The 27954-nt window shown below is 41.1% G+C and overlaps 1 protein-coding gene across 2 annotated transcripts in view; it reads left to right on the top strand.

Moving 5' to 3' along the window:
- TGFBR3 (transforming growth factor beta receptor 3) overlaps window positions 1–27954 on the top strand; it is a 195323-nt gene that overhangs the window by 152356 nt on the left and 15013 nt on the right. For both annotated transcript variants that reach the window (XM_054592126.1, XM_054592127.1), the window contains exons 7-15: window positions 27–174; window positions 4987–5176; window positions 6941–7269; window positions 7669–7821; window positions 10282–10422; window positions 10596–10754; window positions 14771–15070; window positions 18026–18146; window positions 26594–26635. In XM_054592126.1, coding sequence (XP_054448101.1) covers window positions 27–174; window positions 4987–5176; window positions 6941–7269; window positions 7669–7821; window positions 10282–10422; window positions 10596–10754; window positions 14771–15070; window positions 18026–18146; window positions 26594–26635 — 1583 coding nt within the window. The remainder of the gene's footprint in view (window positions 1–26; window positions 175–4986; window positions 5177–6940; window positions 7270–7668; window positions 7822–10281; window positions 10423–10595; window positions 10755–14770; window positions 15071–18025; window positions 18147–26593; window positions 26636–27954) is intronic.

The raw sequence follows: 27954 nt of genomic DNA, 5'->3' as shown, positions 1-27954 counted from the left end.
ACTCTGCCTTTGTTTTCCATCCACAGTGCTTTCCAGGTGGATATAATAATTGACATAAGACCTTCTCGAAAGGATCCTGAGATGGTCAAAAATCTCATCTTGATCTTAAAGTGCAAAAAGTCTGTCAACTGGGTGATCAAATCTTTCGATGTTAAGGGAAACCTGAAAATTATTGTAAGTTGGTTGAGCATTTTTTTTTGTTTTGATGACTGGCAATAATTTAAGCCATGTTTATATGTGTCATGTGTTATTACTGTAAAGTTTCTGCCTCTTTGGACTCTCTCTAAGCTCTCTCAGGAATGTTTCACTTTGCAAAATAACCTGCTCCTTGGCTTCTCCTGACAAGGGTGAATAGGGTGGTGGTTAGAATTATGTACCCTGGGGTCAAGACAGACCCAGATTTGAGTCCAGACTCTGCCATTTATACACTGTAACCTTGGACAAGTCCCTTCACCTCTCTGGACCTCATTTGCCTCACTTGTGAAATTCCTAAAATGTATTAGTGTACTTCCTAGCATAGTAGGTATAAAATAATGAACACAATTAAGCCTTTCATGACTGAGTCCTTTCTGTAAGGCCCATACTCTCTGCTGCTGAGATAAACACATGATATTGGCATGTCTTTTCTAACGTCTAAGGGTGAAACACTGATAATAGATTCACAATAATGGAGAGGTTAGTGGGATGATGCTAGAAAAGTTACACCCTCCAACCTGCCCCCTAACCATTGTGTTACATGAAGGAGGCACACTGAAGGGGTTTAGCTGGTTGGCACAGTAAGCAAACAGCAACTCGTTCTTGAAAAGTTAAATATTGAAATTTGGTAAAATAAAACTTTTTCAAATATGTTTAGGGAGATAACTATTTTACAGAATATTGGAGCATATCATAATGAAAGTTAAAAATCCCCCTTCTGATTTTTAAGAAGATAATTACCTGTTTAGCATCTCTTTCGTAGGCTCAAATGTTTATGCATTTTCTTTACAAAATTGCAGCCAATCATCTTTCTGTACCTGCATGGAATCAGTTGGAGTGGGTTTCATGTTTTCAATGTTTTGGGAGAGGGATGCCTTTGGTTTTGGTATTATTCATTCATGGCACCTTCATGTGACACAGCAGAGAGCAAAGCCAACGGTCCCCTCGGCAACGTCATGCACAGCTCTCACCAGAGGCAGCAGTCAAAGCCATGAGCACACACATCTTAATTTACAGTAATCGTTTCTGGTTCCTGTGGCTTTTTTTTTTTTTTTTTTTTAAACTTTGAGAGGATCCCAGTAAGCCATTGTGTGTAATGATACATTAATTTGGTGTGGAGCACAAAACCCAGGCATGATTTTCTGAAGTTCAGAGCTGTTTTGAGTGCCTTCCCTGGCGTGGCAGGAGGGGTATGGGTGACCCAAGGTGTCTGCAGACTTTGCTGCCGGGCACACCAATCAAGTGTTTTTAATTACAGAATAACAAAAAACAGGAAAGGGCATGATGCCTGGAAAGACAAAAACATACAGTACATTTTAATTCCCTGCCAGGGTCCTTGTGTAAATGTTCCTTTGGCCCTGACCCTTCAATGGCCCTTTCTCTCCAAGTGTATGTGCCTGGTCCATGGCAGTCCTGGTGTTCACTTTGAATGTCTCCACTTCTCATACGAATAAGAGAGGCTAGAAATGAGATTGCTCATCCCAATGTAAGATCTGTTTATACTTCTCTCCTTGGCTGTACTCCTGTTCCAGGCCAATTTTGGACAGTGCATGACAACATTACTAAACAATTAGGTAATGTTTCATAATGTTCTTTTTTTTCCCCCCAATCAGTTTCATGCTTTGTGATTTCCTAACTCCCTGTCTGAGATGTGAATTTTGACTGTGTCGTGAGGGATAGTTACCTACTAATAAAAAGGCATACGTTTTTGCTTAGAAAGAGGGAAATGGTTTATAGTAACCTTGTTCTAGTATATCCTTTAAAGACAGTATGGTGAAGTTGAAAGAATCCTGGCTTTGGGGCCAGACAGGAGTGGTCTCAAATCCCACCTCTAATTGCCATTATTCCCAGTTGGGACTGGGTAATCCAATTGAGCTCTGAGCCTGTTTCCTTATCTGTGAAATGAGTACGATGATAGTACTCATCTTCAGAGTAATTGTGAGGTTTAATGGAGTTTGTTCATTCATTCGTTCATTTATTCATTTAAAAAATGGAGTTCATCTTTCTTTCATAAGCAACTCTTGATGAAAAGTGTGTCCTTTTGGTGTGACTTAGTGGATTGAGTGCTGGCCTGTGACCCAAATTGTCACTAGTTCGATTCCCAGTCAGGGCTCATGCCTGGGTTATGGGCCAGGTCTCCAGTTGGGGGTGCACACAAGAGGCAACCACACATTGATGTTCCTCTCCCTCTTGCTCCCTCCCTTCCACTCTCTCTAAAAATAAATAAATTTTAAAAAAGAAAGAAAGAAAAGTTTGTATGTAGGAGTAATTCACTTTTCTAAACAAAGTGAAAACAAAAATAATTGTCCACTAAAGGATTCGTAAGGAACTTGATGGGGTAATTTAAAGAAGAGCCCAATTACATATGGATGGCATGTGCATGCATGTGTGTGTGTGTGTGTGTGTGTGTGTGTGCAGGGTTGCGCCGTGAACAAGAACAGGAATACCAAACGTGTCTGCATTGCCATGCTGACCTCTGGATTTCTCTTTAGGTCCCTTGTGGACCATGCATAATCACATTTTGGAAGAACCTCCAAAACATAAAAGAATAGATGAAGGAAACATGTTAGAAATTTACTGTTGTAATATTTCATGACCTCAGGATTTCTAAGGTTGGCAATAGCCATTTTGTTCTTAGAAAGACATTTTTTTAATCCCAGTGGTAACATATGCACTGCACTCTCTGTCCAGCTCTTCCCACAGGCCCCTCCTCTCTACAGCAACAGTTCCAATGCAGATGTGTGTGGGGTGGGTGGGTGGGAGGGGGAGGCATGCAGATTATACCTAGCTCATCATCCTTCACGAAGATGAGGATGGGAAAGGTGACAGTGGTATTTGGAGACCCCGTGAACATTCCCATTTGCAGTAGTTGCACTGAGGCCTCGGAAAAACCTTGGGACTCCCAGAAATACAGGATGAGGAACTCACTCCTTTTTGGCAACCAACTTGCTTGCCGTTGCCCCAAGCTTTGCTGCTTTACAAATGTGTAGATAGATTTGTGGCCTTGTAAATCCCAAGGCATAATCAATGTGAGTTGTACTGACAGCTCCTAGATTTCATGTGGAAAGGTGTAAACAAATCACTCTATACTGGTACAAAAAGGACAGGTGGCAGCTATGATGATAGTATTCTGGAAATACAGTATTTTCTCAGCTGTCCAACAACACGAAAGACTAGGGTCGATGAGGCCAAGCAGTAGTGTTTAGGCGTGTTACAACTCCAGCCAATCAAAACGACATGCCGCTTTGAAAGGCTGGGAAGAAGCTGTGCTTAAGAAACTGCTGTTGACTAAATGAATAAAAAGTTGTAAAAACAAACTGGATTCTTCTTTACCTCATTTTAGTTTTCTTTCTTCCTATTTTTAACCCTTCCTTCCCCTAATGAGTTGTTTGTTTTTTTTTAAATCAACTAAGAGCTAGCATACCCAAACCTGTGAAGCTGAGTTATTTTTTGTTTTTTTGTTTTGTGTTTTTCTGTTTTGATGGCTACAGACCTCATTGGTTGAGGCTGTCTGGTTCCTTTGCATGCATGACTGTGACTGGCCAGTGTGGCAGTTTTTTTCTCAGACAAGCACCTTGGGTAATAGAAAAACATACTTGGTGAGCTCCTTTAAGCTTAGAATTGAAAATATGTGTTCTCAGCTAACATCCCACAACCAGAAAGGCCAAGAGAGCTTAGAGCCTGTGAGTCTTCTATGGTTTTGCAGTGGGAAAGGATTAATATTTAGTCATGTTAGGGGCTAACAGAATGGGAAGCAAATGGGGAATTTAGGGGAAAAGCTGCATGTATGCAGGAGAAAATAATTGGGCATGGAAATTAAAGTGATTTTTATACAGCATAGAAATGCTGTAATCTGCACACTGGAGGGGCATCCAGCCCTGTTGGAGCAGTTGTTGAAAATGCTGTGCCTTCCTTGGGGTCCTCCCTGCCACATTCAGCTCCCTCTTCATCTGACAGGATCACTGCTGTAGGAGTCAGAAAGTGATGTGGAAAATTACCTTTCATGTCATGGTTACTCAGAGTTCTTTTATACCCTTACTCGGAAAGATTTCTATCATTCAGTTTTAATTTTGTAACTGATTACCAAGTGAAAGCCAATTTTAAGACTGATTTGTGTTGCTGGATTAAATAATAATTTAGAGGCACAGTAACTAATTTAATATGTAGAACATAAAACCTAAGCCTATTCAGTTAATAGAATCGGCAGATGAATACAATTATAGGATTGCTAAATAGATCAGAAATTGTAAATGAAAAATAAACACTCTTTTTTTCACCATATGGAATTTAATAGTGTACAAAGATGAGATAGTCTCCTAAGTCACCACTGAATTAACTAGGTTGTGCCTTCTTTCGTTTAAATCTAGGGTACAGGAAGTAGAAACGGACACTTTATTTTTGGCAATATAACATGCACATCTGTATATTTTATACATAATTTTAAGTTAAGGGAGAGTTTGGCCTACATAAATATTTGATATGTTTGTTAATAATTTAAACATTAACTCTGCGGTAACATACTACATATACTTAGTATGTAGCTACTTAGCCATCATTGGATTATTTTTATCAACATAAACAACCCAAATGTTATGATCAAACAGGATGAATAGATTTCGTTTAATCTGTTGTTAAAGATTTTTCACATCAATGTCTTTAGTTCAAGGAAAATAGGGATTAAAAGAATAAATAACTTCATATACAATATGGAATCTATTTGTTTTAGGTATTTAATTATTCTCATTTAAAGACTGTTTGGACTCACAAGTGAAATTTTGCTAATATCCTCAGGCACCTAACAGTATTGGCTTTGGGAAAGAGAGCGAGAGATCCATGATAATGACTAAATCAGTAAGAGATGACATTCCTTCAACCCAAGAAAATCTGGTCAAGTGGGCTTTGGACAATGGCTATAGTCCAGTGACATCTTACACAGTGGCTCCTGTGGCTAACAGATTTCACCTGCGACTTGAAAATAATGGTAAGCGTGATTTTTTAAAAAACATTAAAATCCCTCAAATGAAGCTTTCCAATGAGGAACTGTCATTTTAGCTTACATGGTCCTGTTTTTCTATTGCAAAATTTAATGATTTGTTTTACTACTTTTTGCTATAAAACTTAAAGTTACCTAGAATTGTAGATCATTTTGAGGAAACGATCTTTAATGCAAGACTTTTTATTATAGATCATCTTCATTGTAATTATATTAAGGGTAAATTGGCCTGGCTTCCTCTCTCAGAGGCACCTAATAATCACAGCTGAAGCACATTGTGGTTGAGGCTGCAGGAGAGGGTTGTTAGGTCGCTATATCTTATGTGAAAATAGTTACAAGGGTTCATGCATGTGCTTTCTCATTCTCACCTGGAGGGAATGCAGGAGTTATTACCTCAGTTTGATTGAGCAGAAAGCAGAGGCTTAACTAGTTCTTGAGTTAACTGGTTTTCCAGAGTCTTATAGTTAGAGGGACTCAAATACCAAATTTTCTGATACCCAGATCTGTTCCTCGCCCAATGTACCCCTAATGAGTGCAGTGCCGATAAGGATGAAGGTTAGGAATACAGGTTCAAGGTCCCAGCTCCACGACTTACTACTCATTGTTTGACGGGGGAGATTGCTTAACCCCTGAGCTCAGGTTGTCCCTCCCCAGGCTGTTCTTCCTCAGTAATATGGGAGAACAATAGCACCTTCCTCCCAGGGTTGCTGTGAAGGTTTTTGTCAAAGTACAAATTTAAAAACCCTCCAAAGCTCTGACTTATTTTGGACCCAAACAGCTGTGCTATCTTTTTCAAAAACATGGTATTGGAAGAGAGTTAATGCCCACAGATCATCTTCACTTCCAGCTCCCACTGAGATGGATTGACCTCAAGCTTACAGCAGTTGGCTTTGGAGAATGGTTGCAGAGAATTCTGGGGGAAAGGTGTTTTTGTTTGTTTGTTTGTTTTTCTCTACATTGTTCACGATATGGAAAAACACGGAGTATTGATTAAATGGGAATATGTCTCTGCCTTTTAAGGAATACATACGTAGCTAAGTGGCTAAGCAGATGTTTTTTTGGGAGGGGTGGGAACTAAGCAGCTTTCTTTTCTCCTTTAGGTTTAGGTTCTTAAAAGGCCATGGTGCCCAAATACCTATTAGAATTTAGGAGTCCAAAAGGAGTCTAAATATCTTCAGGGAAACTCTTCTGAAGAATCTCTAGATTCAAGGGAAGTGTTTCAGTGGCATATGAATAGGCTAATATTGTCCCATATAACTTATTCAAATCACAGCTTGTAGGGCTTTAGAAGTCATCTAACCCAATGGCTCTCAGCCTTGGCTGTACATTGGAATCATGTGTGGAGCTTTATAACCTATTAACAATTAGGCACCACCAGAAGGTCTGATTTTTAATTGGCCTTGGGTACAGCCTGGGCATGGGGATTTTTTTTTTTTTTAATGCTCCCAAAGTGATTTTAATATGCAGCCAAATTTGAGAAACACTTGATCTCATCAAATCTCTTAATTTGAAAGCTTGGGAAACTGAGGTACAGAGAAGAAAGCCACTGGCCCAAAGTTACTTAGTCAGTTAAAAACACCAGGACCAACATTCAGGCATCCAGACGATTCATCTCTTTCTCACATTACTTGTTAAGCGGAATTTTACACATACCCATTCTGTACTAATTCTTCCTGTTCTTGCCACCAACGATGACGATTCTGGCCCGGCATCCACCACTGATGATGTTTTGTTCTCTTCTGTCACCACCAGAGGAGGAGATGAGAGATGAGGAAGTCCACACCATCCCTCCTGAGCTACTGATCCTGCGGGACACTGGCACCCCGGACAACCCACCCATCCGGGGAAAGGGAGGCCTGAGTGGAGGTTTCCCCTTTCCTTTCCTGGATATCTCCAGGAGAGGCCAGAAGGAAGGGGGAGAAGATGGGATCGCCCAACCGAAGGACCCTGTCATCCCCAGTTTACGACTGTTTCCTGGTCCCAGAGAGCCTGAGGAGGTGCAAGGAAGCATGGATGTCGCCCTGTCAGTCAAATGTGACAATGAAAAGATGACCGTAGCTGTAGAAAAAGATTCTTTTCAGGTCAGTGCAGTTCCTTAAAGGAGATATGAGGAGGCCACTTCCCTCCCCATCTTGCCTCAGTATGTGTTAGTTATTTCTTTCTAATGCTTTCCCTTTTGGACTCCAGAGACTTGATACTGTTTTCTCAGTTGGATGGGCTCACTTCCCCTTGGCTGTGTGATTCTCACCCATTGTCTGCTGTTCTCAGTAAGGGGAGGGTCCAGATCCTTGTGTGTCAATATTTTGCTATTGAATTTCGAAGGCCAGCAAACACAGCCCTGTTTGAGAGGTGATAGGTAAGAGGGAGGAGGGATGCAGGCCACCAGCAACCTGTACTTGGAAGACCAGGCAAACTGTTAACTGTGTGCTGTAGATCTGCCTGTGGGCCCCGCGTTATATCTTTGATGGTTGTTGTTTCAGGCCAACAGCTACTCAGGGATGGAGCTCACCCTGTTGGATCCTAACTGCAAGGCCAAGATGAATGGCACCCACTTCATTTTGGAGTCTCCCCTGAACAGCTGTGGTACTCGGCACCGGCGGTCAGCCCCTGATGGTGTGGTTTACTATAACTCTGTGAGTGTTCTCGAGAACAACACTTGGCCCTTGGCCATAGCCTTGCAGGGTGTTACCTTAAAATTAGTCTTAACATTTCTATAAAAATGAGGAGGGTCCGATACCCCAGACCCAAACTAAGCCAAGTGTCAGTTTTCAACAAAATGAGATGTACTTTGACCCTAAACTTTTTGTGTTATATTTGCTCTTGTCAGTGATACTGTGGGAGTTGGGAGGCCCTGTTTTCTTGATTGGAGCATGTGTGGCCCTCTTTTCCATCTTCTGGTGACAAAGGGTTCACTGGCAAGGTAATTATGACCTGTCTCTCCTGCCAAGCTGCAGGATCCAATGGTCCTTGCGAGGATAAAGCCCAAACCCTTGGGCTACGAATGAGCACATCCGCACAACTGAGCCCACCAGACTCCTGGTCTCTGGCCTCATGGGAGGACTTCTCCCTCCTTCATGAACAAAAGAGTCAAAAGAGAGAAATCCGGAAAGGGCTATCAAGAAATTAGTATTAAGTCTCTCTCCACCTCTAAGAAAGACCCTAAATTGAAGAAAATCTTCTACTTTTGGTTACCCAGAGGGAGATTTCCCAGATCCCCCAATAATCCATTGCAATAGCTAATCTGCACTTTCTGAAATTGCTCTTGTCAGTTGATCTAAATCCTTCCAGATTAAACCTATTCTTTCAGTGATGACACTCGGCAGTGGATAGTAAAAGAATTTGACACATGATATCGTATAAGAACTTTATAGTGTTAATGTTGCAGTTCACATTGTACTTATGATGGTAAAGTAAGGCCCAAAGAGCCCTGTGTCCAGCTTTGACATGGTGTGTTGCATGTGCACATGTACTCTCAGTGCCTATTCCAGTTTTGGCCTGGGACAAGGAGGGGTGAGACCACTTTTTCTCATTCATTCCACTGTTGGTGGGTAGATACGCTGACCCACCCAGAGAAAAGACTGAAGATCAGGTACTCCCATCGGCGTGGCTCGTGTGGGGGCTGAATCGCGTGTGGGCCCTCGTTTATTGTTCCTCAGACAGTCTGTGATGTTTGAGCTGAAAAGAACCCTAAGATGATCTCATTCAACTTCCTCATTTCACAGGTGAGGAAATTGAACTCTAGGGAGGTAAGAGACTTGCTTAGATTTGAGGACCTTGCTAATGGCAGAGCCAGGACTGAACCCAGCTTCCTGACCCTTCGTCCACTCATCTTTCCTCAACACCAAGCTGGCCCCGCTAATCTCCCTTTGTTATTGGAGTAATTTATGAACCTTTGACCTCTACGATGAACACCCTCCTGCCATTTCCAACACTAATATTTGTTGCAATTATCCCATTTTTCCAGATGTAATGATTGTCAGTCACATTGCTGATATACTGTATTTGATTTGGGAATTTTAAACTTGTGTCTAAAGTAACACCATGAAGTAGCTATGGTAATCTGTCTTGTTAAATTAAAAAAAAAAAAAAAAAAGGGAAGAGGGTCATTTGCCTCAGAAGAGAATGGTGCATGTATCATGAGCCCCTGAAAACCCTTTCTTCTTATATGTACATATTATGGTGGAACTGTGATGGTACTTTGGTGATAGGGTAAGCAGTGTCCTAGGTACTTGCCTCAGTTGCATCAGCACTTTCTTTTGAGGGCCTGGTAAAGAATAGAGAAGTGGTTTTCCTACATTCTCTTCCAATTCTATTCCCTTCAGTGAATATTTTAGCTCTTTGTTCCAGTTATAATTGTTGGTAGTAATTGTCAGACTTACTATATATTTTTGTTTTGCAACATACTCAGAATCTAAACATATAAAGTAACAAATCAAACAAAAAGAGAGCATGACTATCCTACATATTTATGGTGTCACGGTCCTTAGGTGAATTGTTTCATCTTATCCAGAACTAACCTAGGAATACTTATTTCAACCAGTGCCATGGAATAAAACATGAGGTCCTTTTGTGCATCTGTATACCATTGAGAGAGATATTTAGGAAGAAATGGGGAAAAGTTAGAGGGATACAAGAAAAGAGTTGAATGGCTCAATAGTAAACATTAAGTCCTTTGCTTCTAACTCAAACCAGACTTTTTACAAACCTCCATGGATACAAATAACAAAAGCTCCTTGCATTAGCCAGCTTTTAATATTTCTTAGAATTTTCTATGTAAAGAGAAGCCTCCTAAGGAAAAGCTCCCCTCCCCCACTATAATAGGTAGGCCTATTAACAACCCCAGTCAACCCTATTTCAGTGTGTAGTGTTTTCTCACTGTTTGAAATTATTTGTATTTTTTTCACAAAGGGAGATACGTATTTTAGTTCAGGTCTTAGTTTGAATATGAATTGGGCTTCTTTTTAGTTTTCATCTCTTTGAAGGAGAAATTCTAAGCACACTTGGAGAGGGGGGGTGATGAATATGTGTGTTAAAACCAAGTACATGTGATTTGGTGTTTTTATGACATTTTCTGTGCTTTCTTTGCCTTTTAGATTGTGATACAGGTTCCATCCCCTGGGGATAGCAGTGGTTGGCCAGATGGTTATGAAGATTTGGAGTCAGGCGATAATGGATTTCCGGGAGACATGGATGAAGGAGATATTTCTTTCTTCAGCCGGCCTGAAGTTTTGGTGGTAGGTGTTTGCCATAGGTAGTTTGTGGGGAATGTTGTCTTTTTGGCTAGCTATAGTTACAGGAACTATTGGTGGGAAAAAAAAAATGGATATTAAAGGCCAAAGCTCATAAAACTACAGGACCTTCTTCCTTCATTTGACTGTGATTTCTGTCTTATTTTTTTCTCCCCCAGTTTAACTGCAGCCTGCGGCAGGCGGGGAATCCCAGTAGCTTCCAGGACACGCCCAACAGAAACATCAGCTTCAACATGGAGCTGTATAACACTGACCTCTTTCTGGTGCCCTCCCAAGGGGTCTTCTCTGTGGCAGAGAATGGACACATTTATGTGGAGGTGAGATCTCAGCATTAGCCTTGGCCTTTCAGTGCTGCGCTGTAGTAGCTGCTGGGGCGGGAGCCAAAGCAGCCTGGAGCAGACCTTCCCGCTCTCCCTCACGGCCCTTAACCAGCTCCAGGTGAGGCTGGGCTCAGAGAATGCTTTGGGCTCGATTTGTGAACAAAGCAGAAAATTTCAGAATTTGCAACATCATCCTAAGTGGAGAGTGTTTTACGGACAAAGGTCTTAAAAATATTGTCAGTGTGAATTCTGATAAAGCCTGTCTTTGCTTAGCATTTTTGGAACAGCAGTTGCAGTGTTAGAGTTAACCATGAAATATTTCAAATCAACTCACATCTTATCTTTTTAACCGCCCACAAGTTGGCAAAATGCTATGTGCTGCCATATCTCATGAAAATTGTTTTGTTCTAGGTCATTATTTTAATGTATCTATAAACTTCTTAAAACTATTTCCTATACATAATGGTAAGATTCATACACAACAGAAGTCTGTGAAATGGCTACAAAAATATCAGGTAGTGGTGGTCATAATGAAATAGCAACAGCTGACATTTATTTCAGATTTATTCTGTGCCAGACTCGGTTATAAATAGTGTAGTAATTCGCTCTTCAAAGAAATCCTATGAGACAGGACTGTTAATATCCCTACTTTATGGATGAGGAAATCGAGGCAAAAACTAGTCTACGGCCACACGGTTACCACCTACTAGAGTTCAGAGTCAGGACTCACGCCAGAGCCCACACGGTTATCCACTGGATACCACTGTCACTCGCCCTCAAGTGCCATTTAAAAGCAGAGAAAGTGCGAATATCCAGGTTCACAGATTGGATTCTAGAGGAGATAAGTCCCCTTGTGGCCCCAGGAGGGCTGCAGGTCTTACACGGGAGTCGCCCTCCGATGAGCTGGCTTCGGGGCTAAGCTGCACGCTGGTGTTGCGCTTCACTGGGGGAGGAGAGAGAAGCTTAACAGGTCAAACGGGATACCTCTATATATTAAAAGTAACTTCAGTGCACATATTTCTATTTTAGAAAGACAAATAACTCTCACATCTGTACAGATTCTGGGACAGAGCCCACTGCCTCTAGACATTTTCCTGGATCTCTCCTTATTTTTACTTCCCTGTTTTGAGTGGTCTTCTCTTTCTGTGGGTACACCTTCTTTCTCCACTGGGGAAAGTAAACTGCTTTTTACATGCTGTTCCTAATCATAGATCTCCTCCAATCCAAGATCGTTGTTTTCTTCTTGCGTTCCTGGCTTCACGGTCTGTATGTGCAGTTGGTTGGTGACTCCCTGTTGTGCTATAGATTTTAGAAGCTCTGCTTAACTGCAGTTTGTTCTTTTCCAAATGTGTACCTGGCTTTGCTAATTCACAGCTTAGCTGCTTTATACTAATCAGTGGCTAGGCGTCCTCCTGTGTCCAACCCTGAGTGTTTGGTTTTTTGCCTTTTTTCCCCCATTGTGGGCCTACTTGAAACATGGGTTTGTTTGTCTGTTTTAGTTTTTATTTGTATTTTCCCATTTATGCCTTTTCATATATCATCTATGTTTTGCACAATTAAATTCCCTCAAAGATGTTGTCAAGTGATGAAAAAGAAACAAGCCATATCTTTTTGCTACCATGCTAAATATTAAGTACACTGAATTGGAGCAGGGGGAAAATGTTGTAAGTTCTTTTAAACCACCTAAAATATGAGAGAGAACTGTAGATACCTTGCTAAATGGGGTAGCAGCTACGCATATTCTTTGTTTCCCAGTTTGGACTCCACTGCTAATAAGAAAATCGAAACATTATTTTCTTTTTTCAAAATGTTTTTAATTTTTTGCTTAGGATAGGTAAGACTTACTGAATCATTGGCTTGGCTAAAGAACTATTTCCAGGTTTTTTCTCCTGGCCATTCTTATCATAGCCCCTTCCACAATCCTCTGCTCACTCTAGCCCACAGTCCCCTTTTTTAATCCAAGTCACTATCAGTTTTGCCACTTGGAACGGACTTCAATCGTCTCTGAATGATATTTGGTCACATAGTGGCAGCTTTTCTTTTAGTTAATTTGTCTTGAGGAGTTAATAAAACTGTAGTAACAGCTGGTATTTATTGAGTAGATGAGAACTGTGTTGTTTGCCTGTAACTTTGATTTTACAAATCCTCACAATAACCGTATCTAGTAGGTAGTACCCCTCAGTCTGTAGGGAGGAAGCTGAGGATCTGAGTTTGTGTTCTGAGCAGCACAGCACATGCCTTCCTGGGGTTGCTCTCACTCCAAAGCTGGTAGCCCTTCCACTACTCATTTCCCGTCCATTTTAGAGTAAAAGATATATTAATAATAATACTTGTCCTCCAAAACAACTTTTTTGGATACCTTAGACATCCTGCCATTTCATATTTCTTTGAGATTAGAGAAAAGATTTACATTTCTTCTGTCACACATTTTTGCATTGTGGGTTCAGAGTTCATGTTAAAGGACACTTAGTTTAAACGGGACTTAGGTAGTTTACTATCTTTTCAAAATAAAATACCTTATTTTTCAGAAATACTGCAAAAGTAGTGACATGAATATTTACAGACTATCAAACACTACTTTTTGAAGTATTTCTTACAAATCATTTTCCCAGGACTACTTCTTGGGCCTGGTTGAATTGACCCCGTAGCTACAATGAAATAGTAAAGATAAAATGGATTTGTGATCAGAATATCTGGGTTTAAGCTTTGGTTTTTCCCAGTATTTGCTAGATATGATCTTGACAAGTCATCTATTCTCTGTGTTCAGTTTTTCCTATATTTATAAAGTGGAGATGAAAATATTTATCTCAAAAGATTACTCTCAGGGATTAAGCTTTAAAGCACAATGAAGTGACATGATCGTAATCATCTTCATTGTTGAGTGTCTTACAGTTAACCACGAAGGCATCTTGCAAAAAACAGCGCTGTGGAGTGAAAGCCCCATGCAATGTCTGGGATTTCCCCTGGGTTTCTCAGAATGGAAAGTGTGTTTATGTCTTCATGCCTTTTGGAGGATTCTGGGGCTGTGGGTCTTATGGTTAAGGACTAACTTTATTTCTAAAGTGTTTAAGTTTATTTTGATCCTAAGTTTAGTCAAGGAATGAAGCCTAGAAGGGAGAGGCAGTTTGCACAGCGATCCATATGTCACCAAATGGAGAGTCCAGCCTGGTCCAGGGATTTTAGCTGAGTTCAGGATAGTTGAGGTTTGAATTCTGTTTACACTTGGCCAAACACCACTTCCTGTTTCTAAAGAAAAGAATCATAGCAAGGTTTGGATATAGCCCATACAAATGTTTTGTAAGAGGGAAGTGTAAATGAGTTGGAAATGTTTCCAGATTAGATTTCCCTTAAAATACTGTTGGGCTTAAAGAATGAAGGGGAGAGTACTTGGCAAGGCCTGGTTTGGACCCATGAGTGGCTGGGACACTTTGCCAGGCTTGTGATCGCCACCAGATTGCACCATAGCTGACATCCAGCCACAGGGCCTGCTTCTGCCTGTTCCCATGAAGCAGGGCTCTAGATGAATCTATAGCTTTACTGCAGTGTTTTAGGCTCACTCTGACTTGTTGCATTTTAGCAGTTCAGTACTCCCTGCCTAGGTTAAATAGATTCTGCCTCTATATTTTTCAAGCAATTTTTAAAAAGAGTGTACCCTACAAATGCGCTATTGTGACGTTAGGGGTTTTGCCTGATGGTGTTTTATTTATTTTGAAAAATTCACTTTACATATATGATACGCTTTTATTTTTATCTCCCGGAGGACTTACGGAAGATTGAAGAGACTTAGCCATGCTGTATTGGAATCTTCCAAGCTGGCATTTGAACTAAATAATTCACTATCACCATCTATATCAATATGTTACTTTTATCATTATAAAGGTCACTAAATATGTATGTTGTGAAAATAAAGAAGTGTCTCTCATCAGAAGAGCCATGTTGGTATGTTACCCTTGGACCTAAAGTAAAAGAGAGATGCTGACTTGTTTTTATATTGATCTTTCTGTTCTTTGTAGGTGTCTGTTACTAAGGCTGACCAAGAGCTTGGATTTGCCATCCAAACGTGCTTTATCTCACCATACTCGAACCCTGATAGGATGTCTGATTACACCATCATTGAGAATATTTGTCCTAAAGATGAATCTGTGAAATTCTACAGTCCCAAGAGGATGCACTTTCCTATCTCGCAAGCTGAGGTGGACAAGAAGCGATTCAGCTTTATCTTTAAGTCCATCTTCAACACCTCACTGCTCTTTCTGCAGTGTGAGCTCACCTTATGTACCAAGAAGGAAAAGGACCCCCAGAAGTTACCTAAGGTTAGTGGGCCTTCATCCATTCGTACTCTTACTTTGGCATTTTAGGTGAGGCAGTGTGACTTACCAGAGAAGTTTAATCACAAGTTATTGCAGGTGGAGGTTTTTGGTTTGGGAACTGCCCAACTGAAGTAATAGAGTCCATATTAGCAGAGAACTGAGTTTTCTGGAGTCTTAGAGAATAAATCCTGACAGTATGACTTTCTTTCCATGCGTGCTAAGTAATAGTATCTTACGGATGATAAATCAGACTGTTTTCCACTGAGGGAGAGGTCTGGCTTTATCTTTGCTATTCAGATAGTGTGCAGTGCCAAAAGTACAGAGAGCCGAAAGGACGAGTTCAGTGCGAGGATTAATTTTTCCAGGTCCCACTGAGACTTGCATTGCAATTGTTTTTTGACCTCTCTGTGTGAGTTAGAAGGTTGACTTGTCTCAGGAGGACTTCTAAGGGAAACTAACAAATACTTAAATGTTTCTCAGTTCCATATTCGGTTCATCATGTTTACCTCATGTCACTCGCCATATCGAACCACTACATTCTGTTGCCACAGCGGGAATCAGAACCCTTTGACCTTGCTGAAATGGCTACCGTAGGGGGGATTGGAAAGGTTAATTACCTCATTAGACTGACCTTGTGCATGAAGGGTGTCTTCTGCTATGGTTTTGTTTCTGTGATCTGCCATAATTATGTATCATTTCATATGTGCATTTATTCCGTAGATATTCTACACAGTGTAAGCTTCTCATCCTTTTGTAGCCACGTATCAATCAAAGTCTAAAAGTCTAATAATTGAGCTATATATCATTAATAATGTATGTATGGAATTCTCTCACTTAATATATAAGTTGTAAGAGATAGATGTAGAGATAGGAGGAAAAATTATCATTATCAAATAGGTTACCATTGATATGAATCCTTTGTACTATTATATTCCCCTGGGCATCCATTTCCCTCATAGTACCACATAAAATTTTATAGCACATAAGAAAACACAGCAAATCTGATCATAATCATTAGGAAGCTCATATATATATGGTGATTTAGACTGTATTCTTTAGGCTGCACTTGGAAACAGCAATGCCGTAGCCTTGTGGCATTCACTTTCCAGTGGCTGTCAAGGGTAGGACTTGGTGGGTGGTGGCAGAGAGCTTCACTGTGAGACCCAGATTTTTGCTGTATGCAGATGACTTTTAGGAGTCAGGACTCTAGCAGGGGTGGTCTGGCAGTTACTGGGGGTATTTATTGATGGCTTTGGCTATTCCCTTTCACTGAGCCCAGCCTGTAGAAGCCCAGTTTCATAGTGTGTTCATCTGTGAAAATTAATCCTACTGTTTCCCTCAGAACATTCTAAGAAGAGCTCTTAGTCCCAGTGGATGACATGGGATGTTACCCTAAACCTAAAGTCACTATTTAAACCCAAGATAAGATACAATGGAGAGAGCAAGGGGACTGACAAGGAAGGCCTGCTGCTTATTAACAGAACTTAAAGCAAACCCCCTGGCATCTCAGAACCAGCCTTTCCTCGTCTATAAAATTGAACTAATAGTACCTGGCTTCCCTCCTAGGTAGAGAGACAAGTGAGATAGTATTATAGATATGATGGCAGTTCACCATTTACAGAGCAGTGGCTTAGGATGAGCTGTTACCACTGTCTCCCTCTTTACTGCCTATAGTTAATATCTTCATATTTCTAGTGACTTCTGAGTGGTTTCTATCACAATAGACAGAGCCAAAGAATCTCCCAGGAAGCAGTCTCAAAGATCGTTGAGTCCATCTCTGCCCTTGGCTGATGAAACTAAGGCCAAGAGAGTGCATGCAGTGTCTTGCCCAGAGTCATGCAGTGAGTTAGCTGTACAATCTTACACTCTTACTTAACTGAAGAACTAGCAGGAAAGTAAGAAAGCTTTTCCTAAAAAGCAAATCTTTTTAATAATGATGCCCCTTTACAGAAAATCCATTGTTTTCCTTGACAAGAGAGCTATTGTAAAGGCTTTTCTGGTTTTTTGGATGAAGGAGGAGGAGGTGTCTCCTTATAATATATGTCTGACTCACATGTTTCTCAGAGCAGCAATGACAATAAAGCCAAAAATCTTTGCTCTATTGTGATTGGATGTTAATTCACTTTGGAAGTGCCTTGCCATAGACTTTTTAAAGGGTTGATGTGTTTCTTCTTAAAACAAAAGCAAATAGATGGCAATCACATTAGAGTTTCACTGACTGATGAGCATAGACAAGGAACCAAAGTTATTCTGCAGGAAAAGGTAATGGAATGTGACCATACTTTTTAAAAACGGGTCTCTGGGGCCTGGGCCTGCTAATTCTCAGTTTGGGGCCTAAAAATAGCGAGAAGCAGCTGACCTCATGGCATCCACACCTGAGCACCTCTCCCCTGGACTCTAACTAAAAACTAAAAAAATTTAGTTTTGCAAAATAAAAGCAGATGACCCTGGAAAGCTTCATTTTGCAAGAGACTTTACCAGGATTAAAAAAATTCTAACAAGCTCAACAACATGATTATCTTTTTGGACAACAAATGTAAAATCTGTCACCTTAATAATGCAATACATGAAGTTTCCCACAATCATAAATTGCATACATGAACCAGTTATGTGAAGCCGGCTTGGTCAAGGGCCAACATTTGTCATGTAGTTTCTTTATTTTTCACACTAAATAACACTGAAGTCTCCAGTTGACATGTGGGAAGATGGCGGGGGGCGGGGTGGTGGACAATATTTATAAGCTGTCTAGCAATATTTGCATCTCTAAGTGCAGCTGAGAATACACTGGGCCTGCCATTATATCTCCCAGATAGTTTGTGGTTCTTTGAAAAACACCCAGATCTGTTTTTCTGTGGTAACCAGCTGTGAGCTGCCTGATAAGGGGCGCAGGACAGCTGTGTAGGCTGAGCTGGCGAAGGCCCTCTGGAGTGACCTCTGCTTTGCTCTGCCTTTCTGCAGTGCGTGCCTCCCGATGAAGCCTGCACCTCGCTGGACGCCTCAACCATCTGGGCCATGATGCAGAATAAGAAAACGTTCACCAAGCCCCTCGCTGTGATCCATCATGAAGTAGAATCTAAAGGTGCGTTTTGGGAGGCTCAATCAGAAAATAGGGGTCTCAGGGCTACTTGTTAAGAAGTTCCAATGATGTAAGTCAAAGTCCAGTTTTACTCAAAAAGATATATTAATGGCCAATTAGTAATTTTAGAGAAGGATTCCGTGCCCGAGGAGTTTATTTAGTGCATTGTCCTGCTGACCTGTGGCTCAGCGGTCAGTGATACATTTGAGAATTATTTCCTTTTAAATATTAGATCAGAGTCAGGGTTGTCCCCGTCACTATGTCACTCTCTCTTGCATTCAAATACGCATCCTCAAGTGTGTAAGGAAGGGTTGGAGTTCCTCCTGGTGTGCTGGAGTGGCACAGTCTGCAGCCCATCTTCCCATGGTCCCCTGGGAATGGTTAGGCTGGCTGTCTACAGGCTATCGTAGGCTTTGTCAAGATCGCATATCCCTTTGGGGAGGGTGTTATGTATGTGAATACCATCCATCTTAGGTGTCACAGCAGAAGGAGTGTTGAGAACTAGTATTCAAAAGTTATCATTTAATTATCAGAATTTTATGCAGTCACATTTGTTGCTTGAAGCCAAGGGTGCCTCTTACTCTCTCTCTCTCTCTCTTTTTTTTTTTTTTGCTAATATTTTATTTATTTATTTTGGAGAGAGAGAGGAAGGGAGGGAGAAAGAGCAGGAGAGAAACATCAATTTGTTGTCTCTCCCATGTTTCCTGACTGGGGGACCAAACCCATAACCTACGCACGTGCCCTTTTGTTTTGTGGAATGACGCCCATCCAACTGAGACACGCCAGCCAGGCCAAGGGTGCCTCTTTCTGCACATGAAGGAAGATGCAGGGGGAAGGAAGGATGTACTCTTAGAGGTGTGGTACAGGTGGGAGGACAGGTGGGGCAAAGCCAGACCTGGCACAGGCCAGGCCAGCCAAACAGGCAGAGGAGCAGAGTCGGCCTCTGTGGGGATATTAAGAATGGAGCGAGGCCCTGTGGACTGATCTGACAGGGAGCAGCATCACAGCTTCAACCAGGGGCATGAAGAAAGCAGGAACATACCAAGCAGCTGCCAACATCTAACAAGGTGGAACCAAATGTCACATGGGCAGTTACAGTTGTCACTGTCTGGGAAAAAAAAAAAAACACCTATGGCTATCCAGAAACATGGTCTAAAGGTGCCAAACTAGAGCAGTCTGGGAGAATGAAAGTGGATTTCAAGCTTCTAGGGTTAAATATGTAAGAAAGGGCTGGAGCCCCAGGCTGCCTTCCACCACCCGGAGGGCAGAGAGGAGCCTGTCACCAGCACCCAGGGCCTTGACAAAAGCCAGCAAGCAGCCTGGCTCCAGTTGCTGGGCATTAGCTAGGAGACTTGCTGGATGGTGTTGACACCAGATCTAGGCTTGGGGCAGCTCCAGGATGGAATTTCTGATCCGAGCACTGTTGGATCTGGCGAGACTAGGCAGCAGGGACAGCCCTGGAACGAACAGGACCTAATAGAACAGAGACATGTGGATGCCACCCAGTTAAGTGACCTTTGAGAAAATAGCAGTGTCTTTCCTATTCTCATATCTGGTGATGACATCTGCCCTCTTCCCAGGAACATGCTCACTTCAGAAATGCCAGAGAGGGTAGTGGGGACAGCACTGGCTTAGAGCCAGGAGCTTGGGGGTAGGTAGCTCTTAGCTTTCCCCGATAACTGGCTGTGGGACTTTAGACTTCGGAGATCTCACCTCGTGGCCTCAGATTCCATTTTCTTTATCTGGAAAAGGAGGGGCTTGGACCAGCTGACTTCCAGAGGCCTTTCACACTCAGCAGTACTCTTAGAAGAAGCAACATAATCTTTTATTCATTTCTCAGCCATCCGAAAGTTGGTGCAAAATGTACATATTAGATGTTTATTGGTTCCTCGGCAATGTTTTTGTTGTTGTTTGTTTGTTTTTTTTAGTTGTTTGTCAGCCATTTAAACCAGTTATGACAGCCATAGTCTTTCAATAAATGGATTGTCCAAATAGTTCCTTGTTTTTTAGGTCCAGGGGAAAGAAATAGGAATACACCAATTGTGTTGCAAAGTGTATCACAATTGGGCTACAGCTGGCTCTGTTTTGTACTGTGAAAGTGGTTTAACAATAGCAACAGCTACCTCATACCCATCTGTTACTCTTACCTATTTTGAGAGAGGTAATTCTGCTGGTAATTGAAGGCAGCAGCTCGCTTTTTCCTATGCCAGACAATAATTAGGCATTAATATTACAGCATTATAACTTCCAGTAATTCATTCATTCTTCTTTTAAGTCTGGTGGTATTTTTCTAAGTAATTCCTCTTGTAAATTAGGCAATTGCTTTTATTTAAACTTAGTCTAATTATCCTGGACAGTCAGTGTTTTCTTTACATAAAAGTTCAAGAGGAAAGTTTTACCAAATACCAAAGCGCTTTCATGAGATTTGCTGATTGAGACTAGATTTTGGTGGAGAAGCATGTAGTGAAGAAATTTTATTGCTTAGATTTGTTAAACAAATTGAGGAAATTAGACTGCAGGCCACTTTCCAGGGGCTGCATGCAAAGACGCTTTCTGACTTGGCATTGAATGGGTTAGGTTTTCTGAGTTTTCAGCTTCATGAGTGACCCCTCTTACCTTTTATGTCTGTGTTCCTTTGACTCTAAATGACTCCTCCTCAACCAGGCTATTTGAGTCTGTGCTTTTCCTCTACTTCTCAGTGAATTGGAATAGTTGAGTGAAAAGGGAATGTGACATTTGCCTAATAGCATTTGTTTATTTGAGTAACAAGATGATGAATTTTCTTCCTGCCAGACAGCTTTTTGTGTTACTACACAAATAAGACACCAATACTATAGTATTTCTGAAAGTGGGCAGGTCTCCTATTGGGATTGATGCTTTGGGTAAAAATTTTCCAGCCAAGGAGACTTTTGACTGTCCTTTTATTACTACACAGGTGCTCTTTGAAGGCCATCCAGAGTGCTAGCTCTCCCTGGGCGTTTGGTTCACTGTATTTCTCAATACTCGAGTTGTCTGGGGCAGCAGATAAAGGCTCTCATTGTCAGCTTCCCAGTCAGGCCAAGATCAGGGGCTACTGCCACTGCCAATAGCCCAGACACATTTCAAGCAGGGTTTCTTCCTTCTGTGGACAAGCAGAATAGGCCATCAGGACTAAAGAAGTAATTCTGGGTCCCTCCTCTGGGCCAGTGTTTGTAATGGAAACTTCCTGAGCTCCTGCAGCACACCTTTGTGACCTTTGATTTCTCAGCCTCCTGCGAACCAGCTTTGGGTGAGCATTCTTTGGCTGTTTAAACTTTCAGCAATAGATAATGGTGATGGAGATGATGATTATCTAACATTTATTGAGCATTTACTTAATACAAGGTCCTATTCTCTAACTGCTTTATATGGGTTATATTTAATCCTCTCAGCCCCTTTGTGAGGCAGGTGTAGAGTGAGGCTAAGTAAGTTGGCCAGGGTCGCACCACGTACAAATAGCGGGTCTGGGATTCGACTCCAGGCACTTTAATTCCAGAGCCTGTGCTCTTAAACCCTATGCCTTATCCTAGGTGGAGGTCGATTCCAGTTTTTAATAAAAACTGCAAGTGAACTGAAAAGAAGATGAAGAATTTTAGGGGAAAAAAGACTTTCCCCAAAGGGTTAAAATATTGGGAAACATGTAAACTGTTTGAGGCAGTATTAAAGTTTAGGAGAAGTTCCATGACTTTGAATTGTAACTTACAAAAAAAAAAAAGCCTAGAAAACATGAATAGTTTATGTATATTATGGTTTATGGCAAAACAATTAAAATAGTTGAGGTGATGCCATCCTACCATATTTTCTGAAATATTTGGAAGTGTAGGCATGTGAGTGTTGTTTGCTTTGGATGCCGAGACCACTTTTTATAGCACTGAGAACACTTGGGCTTCCACAATAAAAAGTGGTTTTACCATTTTAAACGATGAAAAGGAAGAGTAATCATTTCTCTGAAATTCTGAACTCTAAAATTTTGGGCAAAACACACACACACACACACACACACACACACACACACACGGGTCACTAAAGAACAATGAATAGCATCCCACATTTATCATGATTTAAACACAATATGTAATTCTCAACAAGTTAAAATGAGTAAGGCAAATGTTTAAGATACTGAATTTTTTCCGTATTTCTCCCACCTAACTTTTACAAAATGAAAGTGTGCTCAGAACAGCGCCCAGCGTATCATGGGCCCTGAGTAAATGTTAATTTCCTTGCCCTCCCCTCAACCTGTCAGCCAGACTAAGTTTTTGGAGGGACGAGGAGGGGATGGAAGGAAAAGTTGTGAACGTCAGTTGGAAGTTAATCCAAGAGAGGCGTTACTTTTTGGAACACATTTGATTTTTCCAGAACAAAAATACTCTAAAGACCAGCCAGGTTTTGTCCTCAGGCTGAGGTAGAGATGAAGGATGCTGAGTAGAAAAAAAATGTAGAAAGGCTTAATTGACGGACCAAAATATTCCATTTTTGTCCTGTAAGGGAGAAGAGGTCATAGGAATTTTTTTTTTTTTTTTTATTCAGTGTGCTTCACATTTTGAAAACTTTTTACTCTGGAAAATTTTAAATATATGCAGAAATAGAATAATAGTGTGAACTCCCATGAACCCTCCATCTGGTTTCAACAAATACCAATTCGTAGCCGATCCTGTTTTATCACTTCCTGTCCCTGGATTGTTTCAAAGGATACCCAGACATTTCATTGTATCCAAAAATATTCCAGTATACACCTCTACAAGTTAAGAACCATCAAAAAAATCTCAAGTAGGGAGCTGATGATCAGATCACAGTAATAAGATATACATAATGTTTATGGTTATTTATTCCAAAAAAATGTTTATTGACTACTTACATGTCTTTAAGGCCTTTGCAATGTAGTGCAGAGTGTCACAGCTTCTATTAATGTTTTGGTTCGATATGATGTGAATGGCATTTGTGGTGGGGAGCCGTCCTGTGCACTGAAGGATGTTGAACAGCATCCCTGGCCTCTCCCCACTGCCCATAGCTGCCCATAGCGCACCCCTCCACTGTCAGCTGTGCAACCTGAAATGTCTCCAGACATAGTCATATGTCCCCTGGAGGACAGGAGGCAAAAATCACCCTGAGGTGGGAACTGTTGATCCCCGTGGGAAGATACAGATAAAATGATCAGGCAATTGCGACAAAGGCTGTTAATATTGAAACAACCCAGAAAAGGGGTTCATTTACAGTGAAGTAAAGTTAGTAAAACCTGTATCTTAAATGTGACCTGCATAAAGGCCTCCTGAGTCTCCAGCTTCTTTATCTCTCCATCTTCCCTCTTTGCCAAATACTAATAGATGTGGGTACCATTACCTTGTTTCCCTTTAGGCCTGCTCAGTTTTACTGTATTTAGGAAAACTGAGTTGAAAGTTGGAAGCCAAAAGCTGAGGTCAGTTAGAAATGTCGCATTTATGAAAACCATGCCTGACACTCCAAGGAGGGAAATTTTGGTTCTAGAGGTAAACCAAAATTTGCTCAGAGTATATGAAAAGATTTAATTCAGAATGTGGATTATAGTTTGTTCTTTCTGTAAAGAACTCTTTAGTGTTAACATTCTTTTTACAGTAATAGCTAGGATTTCTTTCTTACAATCTTACCCTTAAACCAAAAGTAAATATTGCCATGTCCACTCTTTTCCTTTCGGCATGCCAACTTGATTACAGGGTTCCGGTAGAGATCAAACTCTTTTACTCTGGACTTATTGGGGATTTTGGAACAAAAGTTAGAGGATAAAATCCTTTAACTTCAGTTCTGCAGCTCGTGCTTATTATTGTTTATGCACAGAAATCATGGAGGAACTTCCCCCACCCCCCGGGACATAAGCAACACTTTTTCTGCTTAGCTCTGTGGGAAGGTCCCCATTTGGGATGGGGAAGAGGATTAGATCATAACATAAATCCATTAGGAAATTTAAAACAATGCCATCCATCACACAGGCCTTGCTATAAAACCTAAATTCTTACTTGTGAGGTCTCCTTGGGGGAGAATCATTATTTAAAACCTCTTGGGGGTTCTGAGTGACAAAATTGAACCATGGGTAGTTAATTAGATGGAACTGTTCCCAGAAGTGTGTCTATTTCTCACATGATGCACACTGTGGGGACCTTTAAATGCCTTTGGACTTAGTTCAGCAAATCAAACCACTACTTGAATGTGAGAGAATGTTGTGGTTAGCCACGCCTATTTCATAGGGTTCTTGGGAATTTAAAATGAAAAAATATAAGTGAAAGCTTTTTTTGTCCATTGTAAAACACTACACAAACAGACAAATGTAAAGCATCATCGTTGTTTTATTGCTGCTTAAGTATAGCTTTTGCAGCTACCCTCATCCAATGCCACCATATTGCACCGCCCCCAGTGGCAGTGGCGCTGATCCATCTGCTAGCGTTTCCTCCCCCTAGAGCTGGACCGCGGTACCCCACGCTGCAAGAATGTGATCGGCCCAGCGGAGATGGTTATTCCTGAGATTTTACAATCCTACAAGCTTCTTTATTTTTATAAACATCAACTCAAACACTGCTTATTTTGGGTCAATTTTTCACAAGTTCTTTTCCCTTCACTTTGGATTCCAACACAAAGTGTGTATTCCTTCTTTACTGAATGAAAATAGAGATGAAAAGAGAGGTGTTCAACACATACCACTTTGAAATTCTAAAAACACGGGGAGGAGTCTCTGCCAGGACTCTGTGCCCTTCTTCTATAAAGGACCAGATAGTGATTATTTTCAGTGTGTGGCTCATATACTCCCTGCCTCCACGACTCAGTGCTGCTATTGACTCATGAAAACAGCTACAGACAATGTGTAAATGAATGAGCATGATTATGCTCAATTAAAACTTTATTTAGGGAATAAATTTGAATTTTGTATACTTTTTATGTCATATTATTCTTTTGATTTTTTCCCCAACCATTAAAAAATAGAAAATGTATTCTTTGTTTATGGGCCATATAAAAACAAGCGGTGGCTGTGATACGCTGTCCCCTGGCCTGTGCGGTTCTCCTTGCTGAGCGCAGTGCATAGCTTCGCAGTCACGGCTTCCCCAGCTAAGGACAGAGCAATGCTCGCCACTCATTTAGGCTACAAGGCAGAATCTGGAATTCTGGCTCAACCCTTGTCCTGATGCTTTCCAGCTGTGACCTTGGGCTAGTCACATGATATCAGAGTCTCAGGCTGCTCATTTGTAAACTAGCAATTTTTGTTTTCTGCCTCCCTCACAGGGCTGGTCTGAGCCCCAAATGAGATCATGGCCATGTAGTACTTTCTAAACACAAAAGCATTATAGAAATGTTGAAGCATACAAGCATTTTCATATAGCTTTATTCCATGTTTCCTCTATTGCTTCCGCTTTCAAAAAGCACATCAACATTCTAGTCATCCGTCACCAAACATTTCTGACAGGCCTATTCTATGCCAGGCGGAGTAAGAACTAGACTGTGCCCTCATCAGGGGGGAAATAGAGAATGACAATGTGTTGTGGTATGTGTATAACAAGAGGGATGGAATGCGCAGAAGTGGGAGAGACCAGCCCTGCTGGGGTGGGCACAGGGCAGTGGGAGAGTCAGGGAAGGCCTCGCAGTGAAAATGTCAGCAGAGCAGGTCCAGGAAGGAGGGTATTTCAGGGATGGCTTGCAAAGCATGATAACATGGAGCACCGTGAAAATTCGGGGAGCTTAGATAACTGTGAGGATTTCAGCACAGGTGAAGGACCCCATTAGGAGAGGAGGCTGGAGAGAGGTGGGTAGAGGAGGGAGGCAGAACTTTATGTGCTGTGCTGAAGAGTTTGAATATTTTTCCTATAAGCGAAAGGGAGCCATTGGACAGTTTAATCAGAGCAATAACATGACCAGCTCTGGACTCTGGAAAGTTCACTCTGGGGCCACAGATGGAGTAGGAACTGTTTGGAGTGGGGGCAGTGATGGAGATGGGGAGGGCCGCTCAGGAAGCTCTGTAATAATGCAGATGTGTGAGGAAGAGGAGCTCAACTACAGGACAATAACACTAAGGATAAAAAAGATACTTTTATGGAACTTGTGTTCATTAAATTAGGAATAATAATACAAATACATTGGAGAAATGTGGTAGTTAAAGGTACTGAATCTTTTTGTAAATAACTTTAGAGGTGTACATACACACAAATTGTCAAACTCAAATTCCTTACAGTTACGTGTTTGCCTTCAAGCTTTTTTTCCAAATTGGAGAGTCGGTACACTTGATCATTAAAGTACAGTGCTTAAAATTTCTGAGTAATTCCCATTATAGTTTTGATATCTAAAGAGGGTAATTCACAGAGCTTTCATGAAATATTAACAAATAGGAAAAAGATTACTCGCTGCTGAGATTTCGATGACCTTTTGCTTAAAACTTGATTTCTCTGTATAATGCATTGTGATTTATGTTTTTGTTTCAGGAACAGGTCCAAGCATTAAGGAACCAAATCCAATTTCTCCACGTAAGTCTTTATGCAACTATTTCGAAATAAGGCCTCCTGGGCTTTTATAAGAATGAGTTGGTTATGGAGCATTTGCCAAACTTTGAGTTTTGATAAGGAGACTTAGGCTCTTACTCTCCCTCCCCCTCTTTTTTCTCATACTTTCTTTTTCCTTTTCTCTGTCCTTACTTCATTCTCCTTTTTTTTTTCCCTCTCTACCTTTGTCACTTTTAAACACAAACTTGTTGACCCATTGGTGTGTATGACCTTAATGGAAAGGTAGTAACTTTCTTAGTTTTAGAGAGAGAAGTTTATTATTTGCATACTTTTATCAGTTGTGATCTGAAAGCATTAACATACAGCTATGGGAGTGGTTTATTTTACCTGCCATCAACAATAGTTACCTGCTCAGAGAAGTAGAGCTAAGAGAACTAGGTCTACCTTCAAGGCAATCTCTAGTCCAAGGTGTGTTGGGAGAGACGGCTTGTAAGAAAAAAGAGAGATACCAACTACTACATAATGATGCATTGGAAATTATCTGGGCCAATTTCATTACTTTATATGGAAGAAAACTCTGATCCAGAAACATTTAAGTAACTTGCCCCTGATCATAATTAACATGAAGGGAGGACTAGAACCTGGGCTTCCTGTGTGTACATCCAGAGCTCTTCTAGGTGATGCTGCCTTATAAGGAGAATCTTGTGCTTTTTTTTTTTCTTCCCTAAAACTCTGGATTAATCTCCATGGCTGACTCCATCACATACACATAACAGTCAGTCAGAAAATTCCTTTATGCAAAGGACTTAATAAACCATCCCATTAAAAAAGTGTCCTACTTTCACAATATCATGGAACAGTATCATGAACCCAGAAAGAGACACATATGAACACATCCTCTCACTTTTATCTCATCTGATTTTCATAAGTGACATCTCCATCTTTAGAATTTTAGAATGTTTTCAGTAAAAACTTCATGCCCCACTTACAGACTTGGGCGTAAAAAGGCAAGTCATCTTTTAACATCTGTCCTGTGGACTGGGTTGCATTAAATTAGGCAGACGGCTTGGTTCATCTTAACTTCCAGGGAGCTCTTCCCTTTTCTTACTTCTTCTAGCAGAGCATCCCCAGCCCTTTCAAAAACTCCTTTTGTTCACCCCCTGCCTTCAGCAGGTGAAGTAGTGCTATCCTCATTTTTCAGAAGTTAAATGAACAGCGAATGGTACTCACTAGAAAAGTAGGGACCAGAACTTGGGGATTTGGATCCTTCCAGAATCTTCTCCGTCATGACATACTTTTGCTGTACCCTTTCAAGTGCCAGGACTGCTCTAGGGTCACATTTG

Source organism: Pteronotus mesoamericanus, unplaced genomic scaffold (assembly GCF_021234165.1).
Source record: "Pteronotus mesoamericanus isolate MK-2021 breed Mesoamerican mustached bat unplaced genomic scaffold, CSHL_Meso_final scaffold_31, whole genome shotgun sequence".
NCBI lineage: Eukaryota > Metazoa > Chordata > Mammalia > Chiroptera > Mormoopidae > Pteronotus > Pteronotus mesoamericanus.
This window is presented reverse-complemented; position numbering and strand designations above follow the sequence as displayed.